The sequence below is a fragment of the Hypanus sabinus genome, chromosome 2 (genome assembly GCF_030144855.1).
Source record: "Hypanus sabinus isolate sHypSab1 chromosome 2, sHypSab1.hap1, whole genome shotgun sequence".
Lineage (NCBI taxonomy): Eukaryota > Metazoa > Chordata > Chondrichthyes > Myliobatiformes > Dasyatidae > Hypanus > Hypanus sabinus.
The window spans coordinates 179,764,072-179,788,305 of NC_082707.1; the positions used below are offsets into that span (position 1 = coordinate 179,764,072).

At 42.9% G+C, this 24,234-nt stretch overlaps 1 protein-coding gene and 1 non-coding gene across 6 annotated transcripts; both read right to left on the minus strand.

The window, feature by feature from the left end:
- Window positions 1–24,027, minus strand: gstz1 (glutathione S-transferase zeta 1). Of its 5 annotated transcripts, XM_059960564.1 has the most exons (11): window positions 23,922–24,027; window positions 11,012–11,180; window positions 10,784–10,877; window positions 10,233–10,300; window positions 8,532–8,612; window positions 7,655–7,780; window positions 6,694–6,769; window positions 5,318–5,370; window positions 1,899–1,948; window positions 1,001–1,134; window positions 1–147 (listed from the first exon to the last, which is right to left on the minus strand). In XM_059960564.1, exons 2-10 carry the CDS (start codon window positions 11,027–11,029, stop codon window positions 1,014–1,016), a joined length of 687 nt encoding a protein of 228 aa, XP_059816547.1. In that variant the 5' UTR covers window positions 11,030–11,180; window positions 23,922–24,027; the 3' UTR covers window positions 1–147; window positions 1,001–1,013. The 5 variants fall into 5 exon arrangements, with proteins under 5 accessions (XP_059816547.1, XP_059816563.1, XP_059816542.1 ...); XM_059960580.1 differs by lacking the exon at window positions 11,012–11,180 and having other exon boundaries at window positions 10,826–10,877; window positions 23,922–23,999; XM_059960559.1 differs by lacking the exon at window positions 11,012–11,180 and having other exon boundaries at window positions 10,826–10,877; window positions 23,905–23,989.
- On the minus strand, window positions 21,035–21,316 carry LOC132390654 (small Cajal body-specific RNA 13). Its single transcript, XR_009510972.1, has one exon. It is a non-coding gene; the product is annotated as a small Cajal body-specific RNA 13 (non-coding RNA).
- Window positions 24,028–24,234: the final 207 nt, after the last annotated feature.

The window sequence follows — 24,234 nt, forward strand, 5'->3', positions numbered from 1 at the left end:
TAATTTCAATCTTTAAATTTATTCATCTTTTAATTTAAAGAAAACAAGTGAAAATGGAGAGAAATTGATAGTCCACTGATCGGTACAATTTGCAATTCTTAATTCGTCAACTGTGGTGTCAATATGGCTCAAAGTGTGACCAAAACCCTGAGGAAAGAGACAAAAGGTGAGAATGTTAACATAAGATCTATTTGCACAGTACAGGCCCTTCAGCCACAACGTTGTGTTTTTTAACCAAATATTTTAATTCCCATTCCAACATGTTGGTCCAAGACGAAGCTACCCTCTGGGTGGAGGAACAACACCTTATATTCCATCTGGATAGCCTCCAACCATGAATACTGATTTCTCCTTCTGGAGAACTAATTCTCTCCCAGTACCCCTCTATTCCCCACTCTGACCTCTTCTCACCTGTCTATTACTTCCCACTGGGTCCCATCCTTCCCTTTTTCCTCCCTTATTAGATTCCTCCTTCTCCAGCCTTTGACTTTTCTCCACACCTGGTTTCATCTACCCCTTCCAGTTAGCCTCTCCCATCCCTCCACCTTTTTTATTCTAGCATCTTACCCCCTTCCTAGTCCTGAAGATGGATCTCGGCCTGAAACATCAACTATTTCCATAGATTCTGCCTGACCTGCTGAGTTCTTCCAACATTTTGTGTGCAGACTTGGTCTATCCATCTTATACATCTCCAAGTCACTGCTCATCTTCCTTTACTGCAAGGAGAAAGCCCAAACTCACTCAACCTATCCTCATTAGACATGCTCTCTAATCCAGGCAGCATCCTGGTAAATCTCTCTAATGCTTCCACATCCTTCCTATAATAAGGCAACCGGAACTGAACACAATATTCCAAGCCCTAAGCAGTGTTTGATAGAGCTGCACATTACTTTGCAGTTCTTGAACTGATTAGAGGTGCAGGTAATTTTTATTTTATATTTAAAAAAAAACAAATTAAGCCAAATAGAATGACATCTTCATTTATGGTGCAGTCCCTCACCTTGCTGCTGGATTCATGGTCCCGGAGGAGAGTCAGGTTGGCAGGAAGGGTGACTGACTTTAAACGGCTCCAGTTCCAGGAGGGATTTGTTGATCTTTGAAATGGTGGGAAATGGAGCCATATCCACCTTATACCTGTAGGAGCGGACAAGGTGTCATCAGTGTACAGTAGGTAAGATTATTCAGATTTCTTACAGATGTATTGAAACACACTGCATTTGCAGTAACATCCAACACATCCTAAGGGTGTGCAGGGGGCAGCCTGCATGTGCCATTAGACATTCCAGCACCAATAACACAGTAACACAATTTTGTTCAGCAAAATAACACAAGTAGCAGCAAAAAAAACCCCCAGCAAAACAAGCCTCTTTGCACCTCCCCATACATACTCACACCCAGGACAGGCCAGTTTCAGCCCTCGAGTCCTTGAAGTTTACAAGATCTGATACTGACACAAAGTTGATTGGATCAGAAGAGCTAAATCATTGTTCAAAGATGTAAATATAGGGAAGCATCATAAGTAAATGGAGAGACAGTGCTTAGGAAGGTACAGCATTTAAAATTGGGGTAATCAACAGGCAAGATTTGGATATAGATGTCTCATTTAAAAAAAAACACAGGAATCTGCAGCAATTGGGAAGTAGAGACACTGAATGGCTTGAAAGCTAGGGTAAGAGCTTTAAAACAATTTGCAAGAAATGTGTTTTGGGAAGGTTGAAAAATGATATTTTGTCTATTTGAACACACTCCAGCAACAGCCTGAGGGCTGAGAGTGGGGATGGGGGAGCCACAGACAAGAGTGAAGTTTGGAAACTGTTACCCTGAAGTCATTATGTACAAATTTAATTTGGTTTGTATTTATTTAGAGATAATTGCCACAAGGATGACTGGAACCATACCTCACCGCATTGTACACCTGTGGGACCAGACACAGGTCTGCCATCGTCACCTAGAAGGCACAAAATCATATTACTAGATCAGTCGTACTGTAGCTCCTGATTAATGTCCCACAGGGACCTCAGCACCTAGCACATGGTGAGAGAGCAAGTAAAGCTCAGAGTAATAGAGCACTGCAGCACAGAAACACGCCATGGCCATGGAGTACATGCTGAATTGCTCCTCTGCCTAGTCCCATTGACTTGCACCTTGACCACAGCCCTCCATACCTCTCCCATCAATTTAGTAATCCAACCTTCTCTAAAATGTTTACATCAAACCTACTTCCACCACTTCTGCTGGCAGTTCATATCACACTCACACTATCCTGTGAGTGAATAAATTCCCTCAGGGTTTCCTTAAATATTTCAACTTCCACCCTTAACCCATAACCTCTAGTTCATATCGCTCCCAACCTCAGTGGAAAAAGCTTGTTTGCATTTATCCTATCTACATCTCTAATAATTTTTTATACCTCTATTAAATCTCTCCTCATTCTCCTACACTCCAGGGAATAAATAACTAATCAACTCAACCTTTCCCTACAACTCTGGTCTTCATGTCCTGGCAACATCCTTGTAAATTTTCTCTGCACTCTTCAACCCAATTGACATCTTTCCTGTAGGTTGTTTCCCAGAGCTGCTTATTATACTCCACATTTTGCCAGTCCTACATCTTACAGAATTTCAACATAACATCCCGGCTCCTGTACTCAATATTTAGATTTATGAAGGTCAATGCACTAAAAGCTCTCTTTATGAACCTATTTACTTGTGATGCCACTTTCAAGGAATCATGAATCTGTATCCCCAGCTGCCTTTGTTCTACTACAGTCCTCAATGTTCAATCATTCATTGTGTAAGTTACCTCACACTTTTATGCATTAGAACATAGAACTGTAAAGGCCCTTCAGCCCACATCTCTGATGATCCATCTTGGGCCCAACATAGTGATACAGTTACAAAGAAGGCGTAACAATGGCTGTATTTCATTAGGACTTCAAGGAGACTTGGTATGTCATTAAAGACTCATTTCTACAGATGTACCATGGAAAGCATTCTAACTGGTCGCATCAATGTCTGGTATGGAGAGGCCACTGCACAGGACCGCAAAAAGCTGCAGGCTCCATCATCGGCGCTAGCCAACCCAGCATTGAGAATAGCTTCAAAAGGCAATGCCTCAAAAAAACTGGCATCCATCTTTAAGGATCCCAAGCACCCGGGGCATGCTACCATCGAGGAGGGCCAGGAGCCTCAAGACACATATTCAGCATTTTAGGAACAGCTTTTCCCCCCTCCACCATTGGATTTCTGAATGGACAGTACTTTGCTAGATTTGTTTCTATGGTCTCGGTCTACACTTCCCACTGCCTCAGTAACGCTGCCAGCATAATCAAAGACCACACCCACCCCAGACATTCTATCCTTTCCCCTCTTCACAAAACCCAGAAAGCAAGTACCACTAAGCTCAAGGACCTTGCACCTTATTGTCTGCCTGCACTTTCTCTGCAACTATAACACTTTATTCTGCCTTGTCTATTCCCTTATCCATTCGTCCCTCCCCATTAATCTCCCTCCCAGCAAACGGCCCAAGTTTGGGGGCCCCTCACCTCCATTCAGAGCCCGAAGCAGTCCTTCCACCTGAGGAAACACTTCACTTGAGAATCTGCTGGGATCATCTATTATATCCAATGAGGTCTCCTCTGCATTGGTGAGACCTGTCCTAAATTGGGAGAGCACTTCCCCTCCATCTGCCAAAAGTGGATCTTCCTGCTGGCCAACATTTTAATTCCAATTCCCATTCTTCTTCTTCTGAGATTTCGCTCCATGGCCTCTTGTGCCATGATGCCAGTGTGGAAGAGCAACACCTTATAATCTGCCTCTTAACCTGTTCTCACATGCCTATCACCTCCCGTGGGTTCCATCTTCCTCCCCTTTCTCCTATGGTCCACTTCCCTCTTCTATTCCATCCTCTCCATCCCTTTACTTTTCCCCAGCCAGCAGGCATTACCTATCACCATTAAGCTTCACCGTCCCCTGCCCCACCATTTCATTCAGTCATCTTCCCCTTTCTTTTCCAGTCCTGATGAAGGCTCTCCACCCAAAAAATTGACTGTATATTCATTTTCATAGTTGCTGCCTGATCTGTGTTTTACATGTGTTACTTTATTCTGCATTCTATTATTGTTTTCCATTGTATTAACTCAATCATTGATGTAAAGAAATTATCTGCATGGACGGCTTGCAAAATTGCACCTCAGTACCTGCAACAATAGTGAAATAAGCTAAATAATAATGAAGTAAGCTATATAAACTTATTTACCATTTAGTAACCCAAGTTACCGCTTAATAATTAACCAGCTTACATAAAGAATCCCTACTCCTGCTACAAATGGCAGGAGTTAATGAAGTCTCTAGTCCCATACCACCAGGTTCAGGGATAGCTACTTCCCTTCAACCTTTTGGTTCTGGAATGAACTGACACAAGCCTAACCAACCACAGCAAGAGAACACTACGGACCATCTCTCACTCCACCAGACTTATGTTTTTTTATTTATTTAGAGGTACAGCCAAGTAACAGGCTTTTCTGACCTTATGAACCTGCATCACCCAATTACATCCAAGTGGCCAAATAACCTTTTAACCTGTACATCTTTAGAATGCAAGAGCATCCGGAGGAAATTCATGCAGTCACGAGGAAAGAATACAAACTCCTGCTAGACAGCAGAATTGAACTTAGGTAGATGGTGCTGTAAAGATTACGAAAAACCACTACACTACCATAAAACCACCGGACAGACATAGAATTAGGCTATTTGGCCCATTGAATCTGCTCTACCCTTCCATCATAACTGAATCATCATACCCTTCAACCCCATTCTCCTGCTTTCTTCCCGTAGCTTTTGACACCCTTACTTATCAAAAACCTACAATCTTTGCCTTAAATATACTCAATGACTTGGCCTCAACAGATGTCTGAGGCACTGAATTCCACAGATTCACCACCCTCTAGCTAAAGAGATTTCTTCTTCTGTTATAAAGGGACAACCTTCCATTCTGGGATTGGGCCCTCTGGTCATACACTCCACCCCCCCCAACCACCACTTCTACAGGAAACATAGTCTCCACATCCACTCTATCTAGTTCTTTCAATATTCAATAGGTTTCAATGAGATAATGTGCCGTCTAGACTTCCAGTCTTTTTCTCTTCTCCGTCCGGATAATTTATGTTCTGTACCTATGTGCCCATGGTGCTGCAGGCAAGCTTTTCACTCTATCTGTACCTCACAGTACTAATGCACATGACCTGATGTAACAAACTGATTCCAACTCGTGTTCCATTCTAACCACAATATCCACTTGAAAGCTTGCCAGTATGTACCTCATCACCGACACAGTATCGTCCTGACACCTGCTGCAGGAGACACTCTACAGCTAGAAAAAAAAGACAAAGAAATTAGTGCAGAAATATGGGATCAGAGCAAGATGAGCCAAACAACTTAGTTACATGGGGCCATTAGTAAAACATCCCGTGTGATCTCAGGCCAAGCTGCGGCACCAAGCAACAAAGGGATTTAAGGCCAGATGGCCATAATTTTGGTCAAAGAAACTTTGCCGAACTTGGTCATAGATTCTACCAAACTGCTTGAAGAGAGAAAGTGGAGCTTTAAAAATAATTCCAGTTTTAGAAAAATGTGTTTACCAACATGGAGAAATAAGACAAGACACGTAACAGATGAGACCTTTTGTAAATAAGGATTTTAATATTAAGCCACTCTGACAGGAACCAGTGAGTACCAAGGTAATTGTAAGCAAGGAAGAGTACAGGGAAGCTTAAAGATTAGCGTAATAGTCACATGTATATCAAAACATATGGTGAAATACATCATTTATGTCAATGACCAATGCAGGCCAAGGATGTGTTGCAGAAAGCCAGTGAGTCACCGTGCTTCCAGCATCAACAAAGCATTCCCACAACTTAATAACCCCAACCTCTATCTTTGGAATGTGAGAGGAAACCCAGGTGGTCACAGGATGAATGTACAAGCTCCTTACAGACAGTGGTAGGGAATCGCTTGTTGATCGCTCATGTATAAAGTGAATATACTAACCACTATGCTACCGTGCTGCCTGTCAAGTTTCACAAGGAGGGCTCAAATTATAAGGAAAGATTAGAAAGGTTGGCACCGCTCTCCTTAGAGCGTAGGAGGCTGGGTGGTGACCTTAGAGGTTTATAAGTCATGAGAGGCATAAGTGAGGTAGAAGGCCAGTTTTTCCTTCAGGGTACAGGAGTTTAAAAATAGAAGGCAGAGATTAGGGTGAAAGGGGAAAAGATTTAAAGGGACCTGAGGGGAACTTTCACACAGAGGGTGATGGGTATATGGAACAAGCAGCTGGAAGAAGTGATTGAGGTAGGTACAATTGCAGTATTAATAACATTGGAAAGTTCAGTGAGGGAAGATTTAGAGGAATGAGTCAAACTTCCATCTACATGAATTCCATTTGACTACAGCTTGATCAGCATGAACAAGTTGGGCCAAAGGACTTTTACTGGGCCATTCTGTACAACTGTACAAATCTGAGTTAGCACAGGGGCAGCTGGACTACAGATAAGTTTAGAAGGCTGTTGAGGACTTGTTGAACAATGGAATCTAAAGGGTTTGATCAGGAGCAGTGAGGTGGTACTGAGGTGTGAGAGGAGCTGAACAAGAACATTAAACTGCAGCCATCCAACACGACACGATCGCCTGATCTTACCCTGCAGCCCGTTGATGATGAAGTGTTGGGCCCAGTCTAGCTTCTCTTCTCCTACCCTTTGCAGCACACCCAGGTTCTGAAAGATCAGACAGCACTGTGACAATATGCTCATTCTAGAGACAGTAAAACAACAGCCCAACTAACCCCTCCAATGGTTATTCAGAACTCCAGACAAACCGTCCACACTTCCCACTGCCTCAGGAAAACAGCCAGCATGATCAACAACTTCAACCACCCTGACTATTCTCCTCTCACCCCTCCAATCAGGCAGAAGATACAGAAGCCAGAAATCACATGCCATCAGGCTCAAGGACAGCTTCTTGACTGTATGATAAAGAAACTCCCAATCTATCTCCTCATGGCCCTTGAACTTTGTTTACCTACTGTGCACGTTCTCTAACTTTCTACCACCTTGATGTACTGATGTATGGAATCATCTGTCTGGTTAGCACGCTACTGCAGCTTTCACTATAGTTAGATCAGGGTGTAGAATTGTTATTTTTCTTGTGGATTAACTTTCCTATGCTTGCTTATAGTTTTTATGTAATCACCTATATGTAGGTAAGTGTTCAGTGGATTTTCCAGTAATTCTAATATGGCTAATGCTGTATTCTCAGTTTTTCTGCAGTAGGTGCAAGCCCCTTTAAATCTGGCTATTTCACAGGTTTCATTCTATCAGTGGAATGTGTGATCTCTAATCGGACTGACCACAACTTATTTTTCTTTGCTCTTGTGACACTTAAAAAATCTGCAACACCAAGTTTTATGCCTCACTCTTGACTTCTGAAGAACCCCTGGATCAATATCACCAGATCCCACACACTTGATATGTGAAAATAGTACAATAATACTCCACAATGTGCAGCCAGATGTGTGTAACATCTGCAAGGGGCAGAGAGAGGAACTGCAGCTCAAAGGATTCGCAGGGCAAGTGAAGGACGCACTGAAACCAAAGCCATACCTGTAGGGGCTGGATCCCAGAGGTAATGAGGTCAGAAATCATGCGGACTTGGGCACGTTTCTTGGGATCAGCAGGCAACAGCCGTGGATTGGGTCTAGTCTCTTCCAGGTAATGAATTATGGCCATCTACCATCAGCAGAGAAAGTAACAATCAAAATGAAAACAACAGTCCACAAAAACAACCAGAACTGTGTGTTAAAGACTGGATTCTTTCACACAGACATGCCTAAAATTAACAAAACAATTTGCAAGGTATGGTGGTGTAGCAATTATTGTAACACTTTACTGCGCCAATAATCGGGGTTCAATTCTGCCACTGTAAGGAGTTCGTACATTCTCCTCGTGGTTTCCCCCCACCTTCCAAAGACACATCGGTTAGGGTTAGTCAGCAAGGCCATGTTGGTGCCGGCAGCATGGCAATACTTGCAGGCTGCCCCAGCACATCCTTGGACTGATGCAAATGGTTTCTTTGTATGTTTTAATGTACATGTAATAAATGAATCCGAAGGTGGGTGGGTTGATGTGAGAAGCTGCTAGCCTTCCATTTGCTAGTTTGTACGCTTCTCCTCCGCATTCCCCTCCCCCAGTTTATTAGTCCAGATTCTGTATGATGAAGGATCTTGGCCGAAATTGTCAACTGTTTACTCCCTTCCATAAATGCTCCGTGACTTGCTGAGTTCCTCCAGCATTCTGTGCATTTCTCAAGATTTCCAGCATCTGCATAATCTCTTATATTCACCATTTGAGATAGCACAACAGGTCTGAGTAATAAAGTAAAAGTTTACATATCTGGGCAAAACAGGCCTTGAACCCTTCTCTTGGGCAAATTCCAAAATCAGAGTAACAAAACCGCTCAATAGAAATGAACCATCCTTACCGACTGGGACAGGACAATCCCATCGATGGAGAGCGCTGGCACCTGCTTCATGGGATTAAGTTTCTTGAACGAATCAGCATACTGTAAAGGGAAGTTAATGATTAAGATGGTGCTCCTAACTGGACCAATATGCACCTCACCCCATCAGGAGTAGAGTGCTGAAGTCATGGGTCTGAAATAAGCAGATGGGAGAGAGGAAAAGAGTTTATTTTGCAGTTGTTGTTGTTGGTTGTTGTTGTTGCTGCTTCTGTTGTTCTGCTAAACACTTTGGACATGCTATCCTGTCACCAGAATACATTACAACACTTGCAGGCTGCCCCTAGCATTTCCTAAAGTTGTGCTGGTTATTAATCCAGATTTTCTGTATGTTTTGATGTACATATGATAAATGAAACTCAACAATCCCAAAGCAGGAATTCTGTCCTGTTCTGAGCAATATCTATCACTCAATTAACACCCTGCATATGATCATGTGGCTGTAGTATTGAACTGAATTAACTATTTCTTACATCTTTCACATACACGAGTAACGAACTTTATGTTGCGTCTCTGACTAAATGTTCAATGTGCAATCATAGTAATTTATAATAATTTATAATAAATAGAACAGTCAATGCAACATACCAGATCAGCGTGAGTTCATCAGTCTGATGGCCTGGTGGAAGAAGCTGCCCTGGAGCCTGTTGGTCCTGGCTTTTATACTGCAGTATTGTTTCCCGGATGGAAGTAGCTGGAGTAGATTGTGGTTGGGGTGACTCGGGTCCCCAGTGACCCTTTTTACACACTTGTCTTTGTAAATGTCCTGAATCATGTGAAGTTCACAACTACAGATCTGCTGGGTTGTCCGCACCACTCTCTGCAGAATCCTGCGATTAAGGGAAGTACAGTTCCTAGACCAGGCAGTGATGCAGCCAGTCAGGATGCTCTCAATTGAGCCCCTGTAGAAAATTCTTAGGATCTGGGGGCTCAAACCAAACTTCCTCAACTGTCTGTGGTGAAAGAGGTACTGTTGTGCTTTTTACACCACACAGCTGCAGTGTACACACCACGAGGTCCTCAATGATGTGGATGCCAAGGAATTTAAAACTGGTTACTCTTTTAACCCCAGATCCATTGATGCCAATAGGAATTAGTCCATCTCCATTTCTCCTGTAATCCAGACCAGCTCCTTTGTTTTTGCAACATTGAAGGAGACATTTTTTACTTGACACCACTGTGTCAGAGAGATGACTTCTTCACTGTAGGCCACCTCGTTATTGCTTGAGATTAGGCCAATCAATGCAGTGTAGTCGGCAAATGTAATTAGGTTAGAGCTGTGGGTGGCAACACAGTCGTGGGTATACAGGGAGTAAAGGAGGGGATTTAGTAGGAGCTTGCGGTATGTAAAATGGCTACCTCCCTCACAGAAGTAACAATACAAGGGGCAATTCGGAATCAGAATCAGGTTTATTATCACTGACCCTTGTCATAGAATTTGTCCTAGTTAGTGGATTTATTGTATATAAAGGACATTTAATAAACAGGACCGGTATAACTCTTCAAATCTGCTCAAGGTTTATATTTGAAAACATTTTCAAACTGTAATATGGCTGAAGGATGTAAGTATTGCAATCACAACAGCTTGCCTTGTTTAGTTTGAAGATGGTTTGAAAAGAGGGTAATGGGGTGAACAGCAACAGGGACACAGAGCTGGACACGTACCTGCTGCCCTCCATCTTTCACCAAGTTGACAGCGACCTGTTCATACTCGATTCCTTTGAAGGCAAGAGCTGAGTGATGGAGAGAAAGAAACTTAGGGTGGCTCAGTAGCATAGTAGTTAGCATAACACTTTATAGCACAAGTGGCATGGGTTCAATTCCCACCACTGTCAGCAAGGAGTTTGTATTTTCTCTGTGACCGTGTGGGATTCCTTCGGGTGCTACAGTTTCCTCCTACACTCCAAAGGCATATGGGGTGTAAACAGGCTCAATGGGCTGGGCTGGGTGGGCCTGTCACCGTGTTGTATCTCTAAACAAAACTCAATGTTTCACACCCACCCAGCTTCCCTCACCGAGCTGGTTGCAATTCTCTCACAACCTCTCACCCAGCTGAAGCTTTTTTTTAAAAAAAAGAGTCCAAAGTTTAATGGATTGTTGCAATTGACAAGACTATGTCACAGAGTCGAATTTCTTTCAAAACCCAGCTGGGCACTTCCCTCTTACACATTTACACACACAAACATAGGTATGCAGAAAAACATATATATACACACACACACACGATTTCAAATTGCAGCCAGTTGTTGGAGCCTCACCAATTCGCACCCTCCATGAGCAGGAACTCCTGAAGTACGAGTACAACACGGGCTGGAAAGAAGCAGCACACAATAATGATTAGATTCAAATCCACTAACAGATTGCATTAGTTCTGTGTAGACTGAGACACGTTCCAGGGCTTGCACTTCTGATGAAGGTCATTGCTGATTCATGTAGATACTTACTTTACCCGTTGATGCCATGTCCTATTGCGCTGTGTCCCGTTGTCGTCTCTGCTCCCACGTCAGACAAAATTAAAATATGGGTGGCCACACACAAAACACCAATCACTAACCATCACAGCTCAGTCCAGAGGTTAAAGTTTATTCTGCTATTGGCCAGATTTCATTTACTCTGGAAGATTAAATGGAAATGATGTACATCAGAGAGCAGAAGAAATTATGTGTTCCATGCACAGAGGAGGTATAGAAAATATAAAACACAAGAGAAAATGTAGATGCCGGAAATCCAGAGTAACAGACACAAAATGCTAGAGGAACTCTGTAGGTCAAGCAACATCCATGGAGAATAAAAACTCGACATTTTGGGCCGTTACCCATCATCAAGCCCAAAAGCACATACTACCAGGTTCAAAACAGCTTCTACCCTGCTGTTATAAGTCTACTGAACAGTTCCCTAGTACATAAAATGGACTCTCGATCTCACAGTATGAGCTTGCACCTTATTGTCTACCTGAATTTTCTTTGTAACCATCTTATTCTGCACCACTTGTTTCCCTTTGTACTCCCTAGGAGAACTGATGTGATGAAATGATCTGCAGCTGCATCCTCAGGCAAAAACAACTGACAGAGGAAGGCAAGTGAGGGTTGGGCATTCACCAGTTCACAGCAGGGTTATGGCAGGGTTATGGGGAATGTTGTAAAGCATAGGGGCCTGTTTCCCTGACAGTGGAGTCACAGGTAGACAGAGTGGTGAAGGCGGCTTTTGGCAGGCTGGCCTTGAGAATATGAGTCAGGGCATTGAGACTAGAAGTTGGTATTTTACACTATAGTTGTAAAAGACATTATTGAGGCTACATTTGGAATACTGAGTCCAGTTTTGATCACCTGCTATAGGAAAGATGCCATTAAGCTGTAGAGTGCAAAGGATATTTACGTGAATATTGCTGGGACTTGAGGAACCGAGTTATGGAGGAAGGTTGAACAGGTTGGGATGTTTTTCACTGGAGTGTAGGAGAATGAGGGATGAACATACAAGTGTTTAAAATCACAAGGGGAATAAATAGGCTGGGGTTCTAACATTCAACTACCATTCATTCTTTGGGGGCACTCCTCTGTTTTCGTGGATGGTCGTAAAGAAAAAGTATTTCAGGATGTATATTGTGTACGTTTTTTTGACATTAAATGTACCTTTGAAATAGAGTGAATGCAGTGTGTTTTTCCCCCAGGACGAGGGAATTACTAGAGAGCATGTATTTAGGTTGAGAGGGGAGAGATTCATAGGAACCGGAATCAACTTTTTCACCCAGAGGATGGTCAATATGGAATGAGCTGCCAGAGGAAGCAGTCGAAGTAGCTTCATTTACAACATTTAAGTTTTTTGACAGGTACCTTGATAGGAAAGGTTCAGGAGGATAAAATTGATAAATTGATTTATTACTGTTACACGTACTGAGGTACAGTGTAAAACTTGTCGTGCATACTGTTCATATAGATAATTTCAATTCACAATGTGTTGAGGTAATACATGGGAAAACAATAAAATGCAGAATAAAGTTCTATAGTTACAGAGAAAGTGCAGTGCAAGTAGACAGCAAGGTCATAACTAGATGCATTGTGAAGTCAAGAATCCATCTTATTGTACTATAAAGCCATTCAGTAGTCAGAAGCCTATTGGTACCATTCTGGAGACTGATGTCACACGGCACAACCTGGAGATCCCAGCAGATGGGGCTATCTTCACGTTAACGCATAGAACACTACAGCACAGTAAAGGCCCTTCAGTCCACAACCTTTTAACTAACACTAAGATCAAGCTAACTATTCCCTTCCACATAGTCTTCCATTTTTCTGCCATCCATTTCCTAAGATTCTCTTAAATGCCCCTAATATATCGGCCTCTACCACCCCAGAAGCATGTTCCATTTACCCTCCACTCTGTGTAAAAAAAAGTGACCTCCAATATCCTTTTTCCCTCCCCCATACTTTCCTCCAATTGCCCTGGGGAAAAGTCTCTGGCTGTCCACTCCATCTATGCCTCTTATCTTGTGCACCTCTATCAAATCACCTCTCATCCTCCTTCACTCCAAACAGAAAAGCTCTAGCTTGCTCAACCTTTCCTCAGTGCAAAAAAAATGTTGTGTTCATGTGAAAAAATTGTCTTGCATACTATCCATACATATCAATTTATTACTACTGTGCATTGACATAGTACAATGTAAAACAATAACAGAATACAGAATAAAATGTTACAGTTAGAGAAAGTGATAATAAAGTGCAAGGTCTCATCAAGATTGATTCTGGGGTCAAGAGCCAACTTTATCATTGTACTAGGGAACCATTCAAACATTCTAACAGCAGGTTAGAAGCTGTCCTTCAGACTGATTGCATGTGTTTTCAGGCTTTTGAGCTGCTCAGTGGAACAAATAAACCACTCTAACAAACAGGTCTTCAGCACTACATTCAGCAACTTGCTGTGGACTGAGAAAGGTTTACTTCTCTAAAACCAAAAATCGTCTGTGGACACAATAGTTATCCAGGCCTTCCCAAGCCTAGTGCCTGGCTAGCCCAAGTGACTACATACCTCCATCCTTCACTATTTCAGACTGCAGTCTGGCTCTTCAGTTTCTAGTTTTCCTTACCAGAAGACCCTAGAGCTAGATTCCTTTAACCCACTGCCACATGTCCCTTCAATACAAACCAAACAAACATTAACCAAACTCTCCTAGTGTAGACATTCTAATTTTTAAAAAAATTAAGCTCTTCACCACCATCCTTCCTGTTTGGGGGATTCATTTCCACACACCGAGAGCAGAAAGAGCTGCTTCAAGTACACTTCAAGTGTACCCAGGAACTTGACCAGCTTCAAGTTCTGGGTGGCTAAATCTCAGAGGATCTATCCTGTGCACAACATATCAATGCAATTATGAAGGCGGCATGCCAGCAGCTCTATTTCTTTAGGAGTTTGACTCAGCCAGCACTACCACAGGCACGAGCCTCCCCTGTTGAGGCCATCTTCAATAGGTGATGCCTAAGAAGGCAGTATCCATCATTAAGGACCCTCACTATCCAGGACTTTTCTCATTACCATCAGAAAGGAGGTTGTTGTTCTGTTGTTAAACAGATTCCTCATGGACTCATGCACACCAAGTCTTCTTGTTGGAAACTGCCTCTCCAAGATCTCCCAAGGTCATAAGCATTGTCTGAGTAATATTATCTATCCATCATAGCCTCTGTCACCCTCTCTTTCTTTTATCCTCTCCTTGTTTTACCTAACATGAGAATCTTCTCTGAAGAATCCGGGCTTTTAATGATATGGCCAAAATATTTGAGCTTTTCCCTCATAATCAAGCCTCCTTGTAAGCAGTCTGACTGTATTTAAGTATTGACTTGTTGGATCTTCTTGCTGTCCAACAAACTCTTAACACTTCCTCCAGCAACCAAGTTCAAAGGCGTCGTTTCTTTTGCATTCAGCTTTACTAATAGTCCAGCTCTCACAGCCATACAGTACAACTGGAGATACCATAGACTTGACTCTATGGATCTTTGTAGCCAATGTTATGTCTCTGCTCTTCAGTATTTTATCTAAATTTGCCATTGCTGCCCTTCCCAGAAGTAAGCGCCATTTAATTTTGTTGCTGCAGTTACCATCTATAGAAATCTTCAAAGCAAGAAAGACAAAATCTGTCACTACTTCCACTTTGCTTCCATTTATCACCACGGAGTTAATAGGGCTGGTCGACATAATCTTGCTTTTCTTAATATTGAGCAACAAACCATTTGCTTCTTTCACTTTGATTAGAAGTTTCCTCAAATCCTTCTCACTTTCAGCCATTAGAGTAGTGTCATCTGCATTTCAGAGGTTGTTGATATTTCGTCCAGCAATTTTGTTTCCAACATTTGAATCCTCTAGATCAACATTCATCATGATGTGTTCAGCCTCTAGATTAAACAAGTAGGGTGACAGTATGCAGTCTTGCCGTACTCCTTTCCCAATCTTGAACCAGTTTGTTGTTCCGTGTTCAGTTCCAACTGTTGCTTCTTGATCTTCGTACAAGTTTCTATAAGGCAGATCAGATGTGCAGGTATCCCCATTTCTTCAAGGAGTTGCCATAGTTTATTATGGTCCAGGAACCCAAGACACACACCTAAGAACGGCTTCTTCCCTCTTCCATCAGATTTCTGAACATTGTCTCGTTTTGCTCTATTTTTGCACTAAATTATTTTATACATTGTGACTAGTCATTTTTTATAATATTGCACTGTACTACTGCTACAAAACAATACATTTCATGACATGTCAATGACAATAAACCTGATTCTGATTCATGGAGCCCTTACAGCACCCAAAAGAGCCCTTTTATCCATTGTATTCATCCCCACTCCTTGCAAGAGCAATACCATCAGGTCCATCACATTTGAGGGTGAATTCAGCCATGGGGAGGGATGCTGCCAAATTAGTTCTGTCAACACCCTGCACCTCTAGCAAGAAATCATCCCAAGGTGCTTAACAGCAGTATTAATAAACAGCCCATAAAATTCTCCAAAAATCTCAGAGCAACAATCAATCTGCTGGAAGAATTCAGCAGATGGAATAGCATCTTTGGGGGTGCTGACCATGTTTGAGTCAAAACCCTGCATCAGGGTCCAATCTGTCAACAGATCCCGATGCAACGTTTCAACCCTAAACGTCGACAGTTCCTTACCTCCCACAGACGCAGCTTGACCCACTGCTTTCCTTCAGCTGACCATTCCTCCAGATTCCAGCACCTGCAGTTTCTTGGGTCTTAAAAGTCTCAGTACAAATAGTCAAAGGTTTAGTGAAGGACATTTTTAATAAGTACCTTAAAAAAAAGACAGAAGAGTTTTACAAGGTAATTCTGGAGATAAAGGTAACAGTAGCTTAACATATAGCTGTCATGGGTGGAGTGATTACTTATAGTGTGTGCAAAAGGCTATGGTTAGAGGGGGGCAGAGATCAAGCCAGATACAGACTGGGAGAGTTATAAATATGTGAGGATTTTAAAAGAATCAAAGGAGGCACATATCATACCCTGGTATGCCTGTGACGAGGAGAAACTGAACAGAGTTCACACAAACCAGCTTTCCCTCCATGGACTCTCTGCCTCAGTAAAGCAACTAGCATAATCAAAGCCATCACCCACCCAGGACATGTATTAGGGAATGAATTAAAGTACAGTGCACAGTAGAGTAGGTCAGAGGATAAGAGTTGGAAAAGAGGAATAAGTACCCACAGATAGTTTCACAGAGATCACTTGTCAGAGCAAACTACAGAAAACTGCCTGCTTCTACCTGTAGATTAATGCTGAATCAGGTGGATCTTCATCTGTATTTGGTTTTAAATTAGGAAAGGAGACTTAACACATATCAGACACTGCTCACTCTGACTCACCTGCACCCCCTCACCAATCATGCTACTCCCCCTTGGTCCCAACCCACCCCCTGGTCCCTGACCGTGGTGCTAACCCTGCTCTCCCTTGGTTCTGACCACTCCCCCCCCCCCCACCCCCACCATAGTTTCATGAACTATAAATACAGGCTCCAGATTGGTAGTAGAAGCATTTTCGAAAGAAGAACAAGTAGCTTCATGAACTGTCTGCAGGTGCCATCTTAGTCCTCGTAAGGTTAACTTGGAGATGGATTTAATGGTAAGAAAGGCAAATGTAACGTTGGAGTTAATTTTGAGAGGACTAGAGTATAAATGCAACAATCAATGCTGAGGCTTTACAAGACATTGATTAGACTGTACTTGGGGTATTATGAGCAGTTTCAGACTTCTTTTCTAAGAAGCAATCTGCTGGCATTGACGGTTCACAAGAACGATTCCAGGAATGAAAAAATTAACGCGTGAGGAGGGTTTGATGGCTCTGGGCCTGTACTTGCTGGAGTTTACAGGAATGAGGGGAGATCTCATTAAAAGCCATCAAATATTGAAAGGCCTAAATAGAGTGGACATGGGGAGGATGCATCCTATAGTGGGGAATACAAGGTTGTCACTTTAGAACAGAATAGGAAGAATTTCTTTGGCCAGTGGGTGGTGAATGTGGAATCCATTGCCACAAACAGCCATAGAGGCCAAGTCAATGAGTACATTTAAAGCAGAGATAGATAGGTTGTTAATTAGAAAGGGTATCAAAAGATTACAGTGAGAAGGCAGGAGGATGGGTTTGAGGCAGATAATAAATCAGCCATGGTGGAACAGTTCAATGGGGCAAGTGGTGCTCCTTTGCCTTCCAGTGCTGCTCCCCATCCCCTGACCCACCATCCTGACTGTGCTACTCCCCCTTGGCCCTACCCACTCTCTGACCATGCTGCTCATCCTAAGTCCTGTCCCTACACAGTATGCATACTCAATATGACCTTGTAGCAGTCCCTCAGTGCTGGCCCTGCACACGTAGCTTCCCACTTTCTGCAGGTCAGAACTGAATCAGGCTTTTGGACCCAACTGATGCCACGTCAAAACTCATCTCATTTGTCAACCTTTGGCCCATAACAATTCTCTTTCCAATCCATTCCACTACTGTCCCTTTCTCTCCATGTAGGACTACATGGTAACATAGTGGTTAGCTCAGTGCTTTACAACGCCAGTGATTGGTTCAATTGCCACCACTGTCTTTAGGGAGTTTGTCTCCTCTCCCTTTGACCACGTGGGTTTCCTATCACATTCCAAAGACACAAGGATTAGGGTTAGTAAGCTGTAGGCATGCAGGGTCCAATCCTGTTCTCAGGTGCTGTTTGTGTGGAGTTTGCACATTCTCCCTGTTACTGCGCGAGGTTACAACACCGTAACCAGCAGCCACGAAACAGCACACCCTGATGCCTTCCTCATCATTGGGGATATCAAGCAGGGCAGCTCAAAAAAGTCTCTGAACAACTACCACCAAATTATCATCTGTGGAACCAGAGGAGACAAGACACTTGATCACTGCTATGCCACTATCAAGGTCGCTTACCTTGCAATCCCACATCTACACTTTGGCAAGCCTGATCACCTGGCTGTACCAGTACTCACTGCTCTACTCTCTCTACACCCTTGCCATCTATAAATTTGACAATGACACAACTATGGTTGCAGAATTTCAGATGGTGATGAGGTGGTGTACAGGAGCAAGATAGGTCAGCTGGTTGAGTAGCGGTCGAAACACAAAACTTTGTACAAAACGTCAGTAAGATCAAGGAGTTAATTGTGAACTTCAGGAAGGGGAAATCAAGGAACACACAATGGTCCTCGTCGAAAGGTCAGCAGTGAAAAAGGTGAGCAGCTTCAAGTTCCTGGGTATCAACATCTGAGGATCCATCCTGCGCCCAACATATTGGTACAACTACAAAGGCTCCACAGTGACTATATTTCATTAGGAGTGCGAGGGTACATGGTATGTCACTAAAATGCTCATAAATCTCTAAAGATGTTCTGTGGAGAGCATTTGAACTGGTTGCTTCACTGTAGGTATAGAGAAGCTCCTGCAAAGGACGGGAACAAAAGCTTCATAAAGTGGCAAACTCAGCCAGTTCTATCATGGGCTCTGGCCTCCCCAACATCCAGAACACCTCTAGAAGGTAATGTCTAAAAAAGACAACATCCATCATTAAGGAACCCCATATTCTCTCGCATTGTTACCATCAAGGAGGAAATAAAGGAGCTTGAAAACATGCTCAACATTTTAGGAACAGCTTTCCTCCCCCCCCACCCCCATCAGATTTTTGAACAGTCTATGAACCCATGTATACTACCTCACTATTTTTATTATGTAATGCAATGTACTGCTACCACTAAACAACAAATGCCAGTATTATTAAACCTGATTCCGATTCCCATGGCTGCTTCAATCCCTCTTACATCCAAAGTTGCCCCGGTATGTAGGTGAATGGAGAATCTAGGAGGGGGATGTTGATGGAAACAGAAGAATAGGTTACAGGAAATATTTTGGATCAAACCCCTACATCAGGAATGACTGTGGAGAGGAAAGGTAGCCAGTTTAAAGTATGGAAGGTGAGTGTTGAGACAGGAGTTCAGGGTGATTACTAGAGCAAGAAGGGGTATAAAATAACAGGCAGGTTGTGCCAGGTAGGGGAGGGGAGAAGGATAGAGTTGTGGACCATGGCAGGTGGATGATAGCTGAAAGCAGATTGAGAGACAAAAATTGAGAGGAAGGTGATGGGGGTGGGGGAGAAGCGGGGAGGTGAGTGTTGGAGAGCACTGCTGGAGGAAGATAAATACAAGGGCTACCAATGCCAGACTCTGATAAACAGAAATGAGAAAGGAGATGGATTGTTCTGGGAGCTGACAAACTCAATGGGTTTCTTGTGTGTCAAATGACATATACACACTTTCAGCTTGAGTTTGCTGTTTTAACTATCACAGCACTACACTGCTGTATTTGCTATCAGTAACTACAGCAGCAGATCTATGTTCATTCATACATCAACCGTGTCCCATCAAACTGATCTATTGCTCCTTTTACCCCTTACAGTGGTGTTTCCCAGCACAAAGGTCTTACACAATTGTGCTGCAGAGAGTAATAGACTCAGCCAGCTCCATCATGGGCACTAGGCTCACCAACATCAAGGACATCTTGAAAAGGTGATGCCTCAAAAAGGCGGCAATCTCCATCAAGGACTCTTGTCAATCAGGACATGCAGTTTTCTCATTACTATCATCAAGATAAAAGTACAGGAGCCTGAAGACACACACTCAATGTTTTTTATTTTCATTTCTATTATAATTTATGTATTGCATGGTACTGCTTCCGCAAGACAAATTTCACAACATGCATCAGTGATAATAAACCTGATTCGGATTGTGCTAACATGTTTATTACTGATAATTTATGGAGTGATTTTAGGCTACACATTACTTTTGAATAAAATGCAAGGATATCTAAACCAGTTCTGTCCAAGAAAGCACATTAACACTTCCATTCCTCAAACTCAGCATGTCCCTTTTAAGCCTTACCAAACTTTATCGATTCACCATAGGAAACATCCTATCTGGGGACATAATGAGTTGGTATGGCAACTGCTCAGCCCAAGACCGAGAAACTACAGAGTTGTGGACCCAACTCAATGCATCATGAAAACCAGCCTTCCCTCCATGCACTCTGTCTACACTTCTCACTGCCTCCGTGAAGCAGCAGGCATGATCACAGACTCCACCCGCTCTGGACATTCTTTCTTCCCTCCCCTACCCTTAGGCAGAAGATACAAAAGCCTGCACACACCATCAGGCTCAAGAACAGCTTCTATCCCACTGGTACGAGTCCCTTAAATTGACCTCTTACATAAGATGGACGCCTGACCTCATAAATACCTCGTTACGATCTTGCACTGTCATTTACCTGCACAGCACTTTTTCCAGTAGCTTTAACACTTTATTCTATATTGTTATTGTATTCTAGCTGATTTGACCAGTAGAAACAGTATGCAAGACAAGCTCTTCACTGTATCTTGGTACATGCAACAATAACCAATACAGTACTAAATTTTTGCAGACAAAATGGGTGGAAGTCACAGTACATCTGTAATCAGTTCCACCTCACCTAAATAAACGCTCAGTCATACTTGATCAGTTTCTGGCATGTTTAGATATGAGTTCTGCAAACCAGCATGCTCTCCGACACACCCCGCCAAAGAATTTGCATGAACTGAAGGGAAAATTGCCTACCAATCCCAATTAACTAAAATCTCTGGAATCTCATAATTCTGGTTCTGCAATTTAATCCTTCCAGGGCTGAATTTAACACCATGCAAATCACCTCAAGACTGAGCCAGAGGCACAACCAAAGATCCTGGAAAATGTACTGGCAAATCAGAGAACAGGGAGATGAACTCCCTTGTGTTGATCACTGAACACGGTTACATAAGCAAGGTTATATACAAATGTACAAAGTATTTGTACATTCACTGTGGTGTCTGGATCAGGCATCACTTTATAGATTTGTGGAAGGGTTTGAGGTGCTAAAAGCCAATCTCCACTACTAAAAGTAGAGGCAGTTACACAGGACTGAAACAACTTGTACCAGCCGTCAGTGTCTGATAGATCAGTGCTCTCGTCTTATCAACAATATCTGGAACTGGGAGGCTTTACTCTTCCTGTTTTATGATCGATGAAGGCATTGGTAAAGCCAGCATCTCCGTGACAACAGGACTCTAAGTGCATAGGGAAAGGAGAGTGAACTGGGCAGATGTCTTGCATGCACATGGGATGTAGTTGTAGTGAGGTACTCTTGTTCTCTCTCTGGGCTGCTCCTGTATACAGAGTGCAATATTGGGAAATATCCATCACTGCAGACACGGTCTTGAACCAGTAGCTCTCAAGCCCTAATATGCACAAGGCTGCTGGATACAATATCAAAACATCAAACCAGCTCTCATTTCATTTCCCCATTCTTTTTTTAATCCTCAAACTGCTGGAGGGAAAGTGCTTGAAGATGGAAACCAACGTTCAGTACAACTCATCATGGTCTCATGTGAGACAGATGCTTGAATTTCAAGCAAAAAAAAATTACTGGAAGAACTCAATTTCTCCAACTTCTGGTAATCTCTGTCTCCTCTGTCCTTCTCCCCCATCCACCTTGTCTCACTTATCACCTGCCAGCTTGTATTCTTACCCCTCTTCTAATTCTTCCCTTTTTTTAAAAATCCTGATGAAGGGTCTCAGCCCAAAACATCAACTGTTTATTCTCTCCATAGATGCTGCCTGATCTGCTGAGTTCCTCCAGCATTTGTGTGTATTGCTGAAAGAACTCAACAGGTCAAGCAGCATCTCGAGGGAAATGGTTGGTTGACTAAAAGTGTAGAGAGGTGAGAGGCAGGGTTTGAATCAAAGTGATAGATGGGCATTTGGAGCTAGCAGGGAAGTGACAGGTCTCAGTAACTGGGAGGGTAGAGGAAGACAGATGGAAAGGGTGAACTACCCCCTTTCTGATTGCAATGATCATCTCTCAACTAGTTCCACTTATCAGCCTCTGTCTCTCTACCCCCATCTTACCTTTTACAGGCCATCTTCTCTCTACACTCTCAGCTTTGATCTCCCAGTATCAATACTCTAAGAAACTGTCTTGATCCCAACACAGTAATGCCACTATGAGAAGGCTCACCAGTCAATCTACTTCACTTGGAGCTTCAGGAGAGTTGCTATGTCACCAAAGACTCTTGCAAGCTTTTACAGATGTACCATAGAGAACATTGACTGGTTATGTCACCACCAGGCATGGAGGCCACAATACACATGATTGCAAGAGGCTGCAGAGGGTTGTAGACTCAGTGAGCTCCATCACAGGCACAACCTTCCCCACCGTCATGCACATCTTCATAAGGCAATGCCTCAAGAAGGTGGCATCTATCAGTAAGAACCCTCAACAGCCAGATTATGCCTTCTTATTACTACCATTGGCAGGGGTTAGAGGGATCTGAAGATTCAGGAACAGCTCTTCCCCACCACCATCAAATTTCTGAACACTCCAAACATTACATCATTATTCCTCTTTTTATATTATTTATTTTGTGATCTATAATTTTACATCTTTTCACTGTACTGCTGCCTCAAAATGACAAATAATATATGAAAGAGGTAATAAACCTGATTCTGATCTGTCTCAGCCTGAAATGCTAATCATTCCCTTGGTTCTACCGATCAGGCACAGATGCTGCCTGATCAGCTGAGTTCTCCCAACAGTTCACTTTTTTTGAACCAAATGACATGTTGGGAATGTGAGCACCAGGTATTATTCAAAATCAAAGTATAATTTATTATCACAGTACATACTGTACATGTCACCACATACAACCCTGAGATTCTTTTTCTGAGGGCATACTTAGCAAATCTATACAATAGTAACTGTAAACAGGATCAATGGACAAACTGTGAAATACATATATAATAAATAACAATAAGTAATGAGCATGAAATAACAAGATAAAGAGTTCTTAAGTGAATGTAGTTAACCCCTTTTGTTCAAGAGCCTGATGGTTGGGGGGGGTAATAATTGTTTTTGAACCTGGTGGTGTAAGTCCTCAGGCTCTTGTACCTCCCACCTGATGGCAGCAGCGAGAAAAGAGCATTACCTGGGTGCTGAGGATCTTTGATAATGGATGCTGCTTTCCTATGGGAACATTTAATGTAGATGTGCTCAATGGTTGGGTGGGTTTTACCTCCAACTTCTCAGGACAAAAAAAGCAATTTTTTTCAGGAACTTTGACACTCTCACACCCTACCACTGGACAACTTAGTGTCTTCAACTACATGCTGAAGTAGTGTAAATGGGGAGAACTCCTGGATTCAACAACAAGAGCTGATAAGATCCACAAATCCTACACCACACATGAACATTGACTGAATAACATACTCAGCATATTATTGGAACAGCTCTGCCTAAGGTCGCAGGAAATCAGAGTAAGAACACAGATAAGTACAGCACAGTACAGGGCCTTTGGCCCACGATATTGTAGTGATTTTATAGCCTACTTCAAGATAAATCTAGCCTTTCCACCCTACATAACACTCTTATTTCCCTTTCATCCATGTCTCTAAGAGTTTCTTAAATGACCCTAATGTATGTCTCTATCAGAATCAGGTTTAATATCACTGTTAAATCTCCTCCTGCACCCTCTTTAAAGATTCCAAGTCCTTCCTATAATGAAGCCGCGACTGGAGATAGACCCACAATCCTGAATCAAGGCCAGTTTGGAGGTCGTTCCTATCTCGAGAAGCCAGTAACCTTGAGGACGGGGCCAGACAGGGACTTGGGGGAATACGAGGAGGAGGCCGATGCCCGATACGCTTGGAGGGCGCAGGCCCGTTGCCATGGAAACCGGGACACGCACAACGCTGGCCCCGATACGCAGGGCGAAGAGGCTGTGCGTTGATGAAGGAGACTCACCCACTGCCTATTCATACCTGCATCACTTGACCGGCACCCAGACAGCACCCAGTTAAACCGGCCTGACCCCATAATTACTGACCCCGGAAATAGAAACCCAAACACACGTTTGCCACCGCCCCCCCCCCCCGACTGATTCATTTATCAGTTCTCCAATGACATCACGGAGAATGGAGGGCGGGTCTTCGCCTCACACAAAGAATAATAAACAGACATAAGAAAGCCCCTTTGTTTTCGTGAACAATTTCTGTAGTGGTTACTGTAAGTTTATAGTGTTTTTTTAAGCTCCGTTTTAAGGTTAAGGTCACCCGTAGAGGATGAGATTTGGAC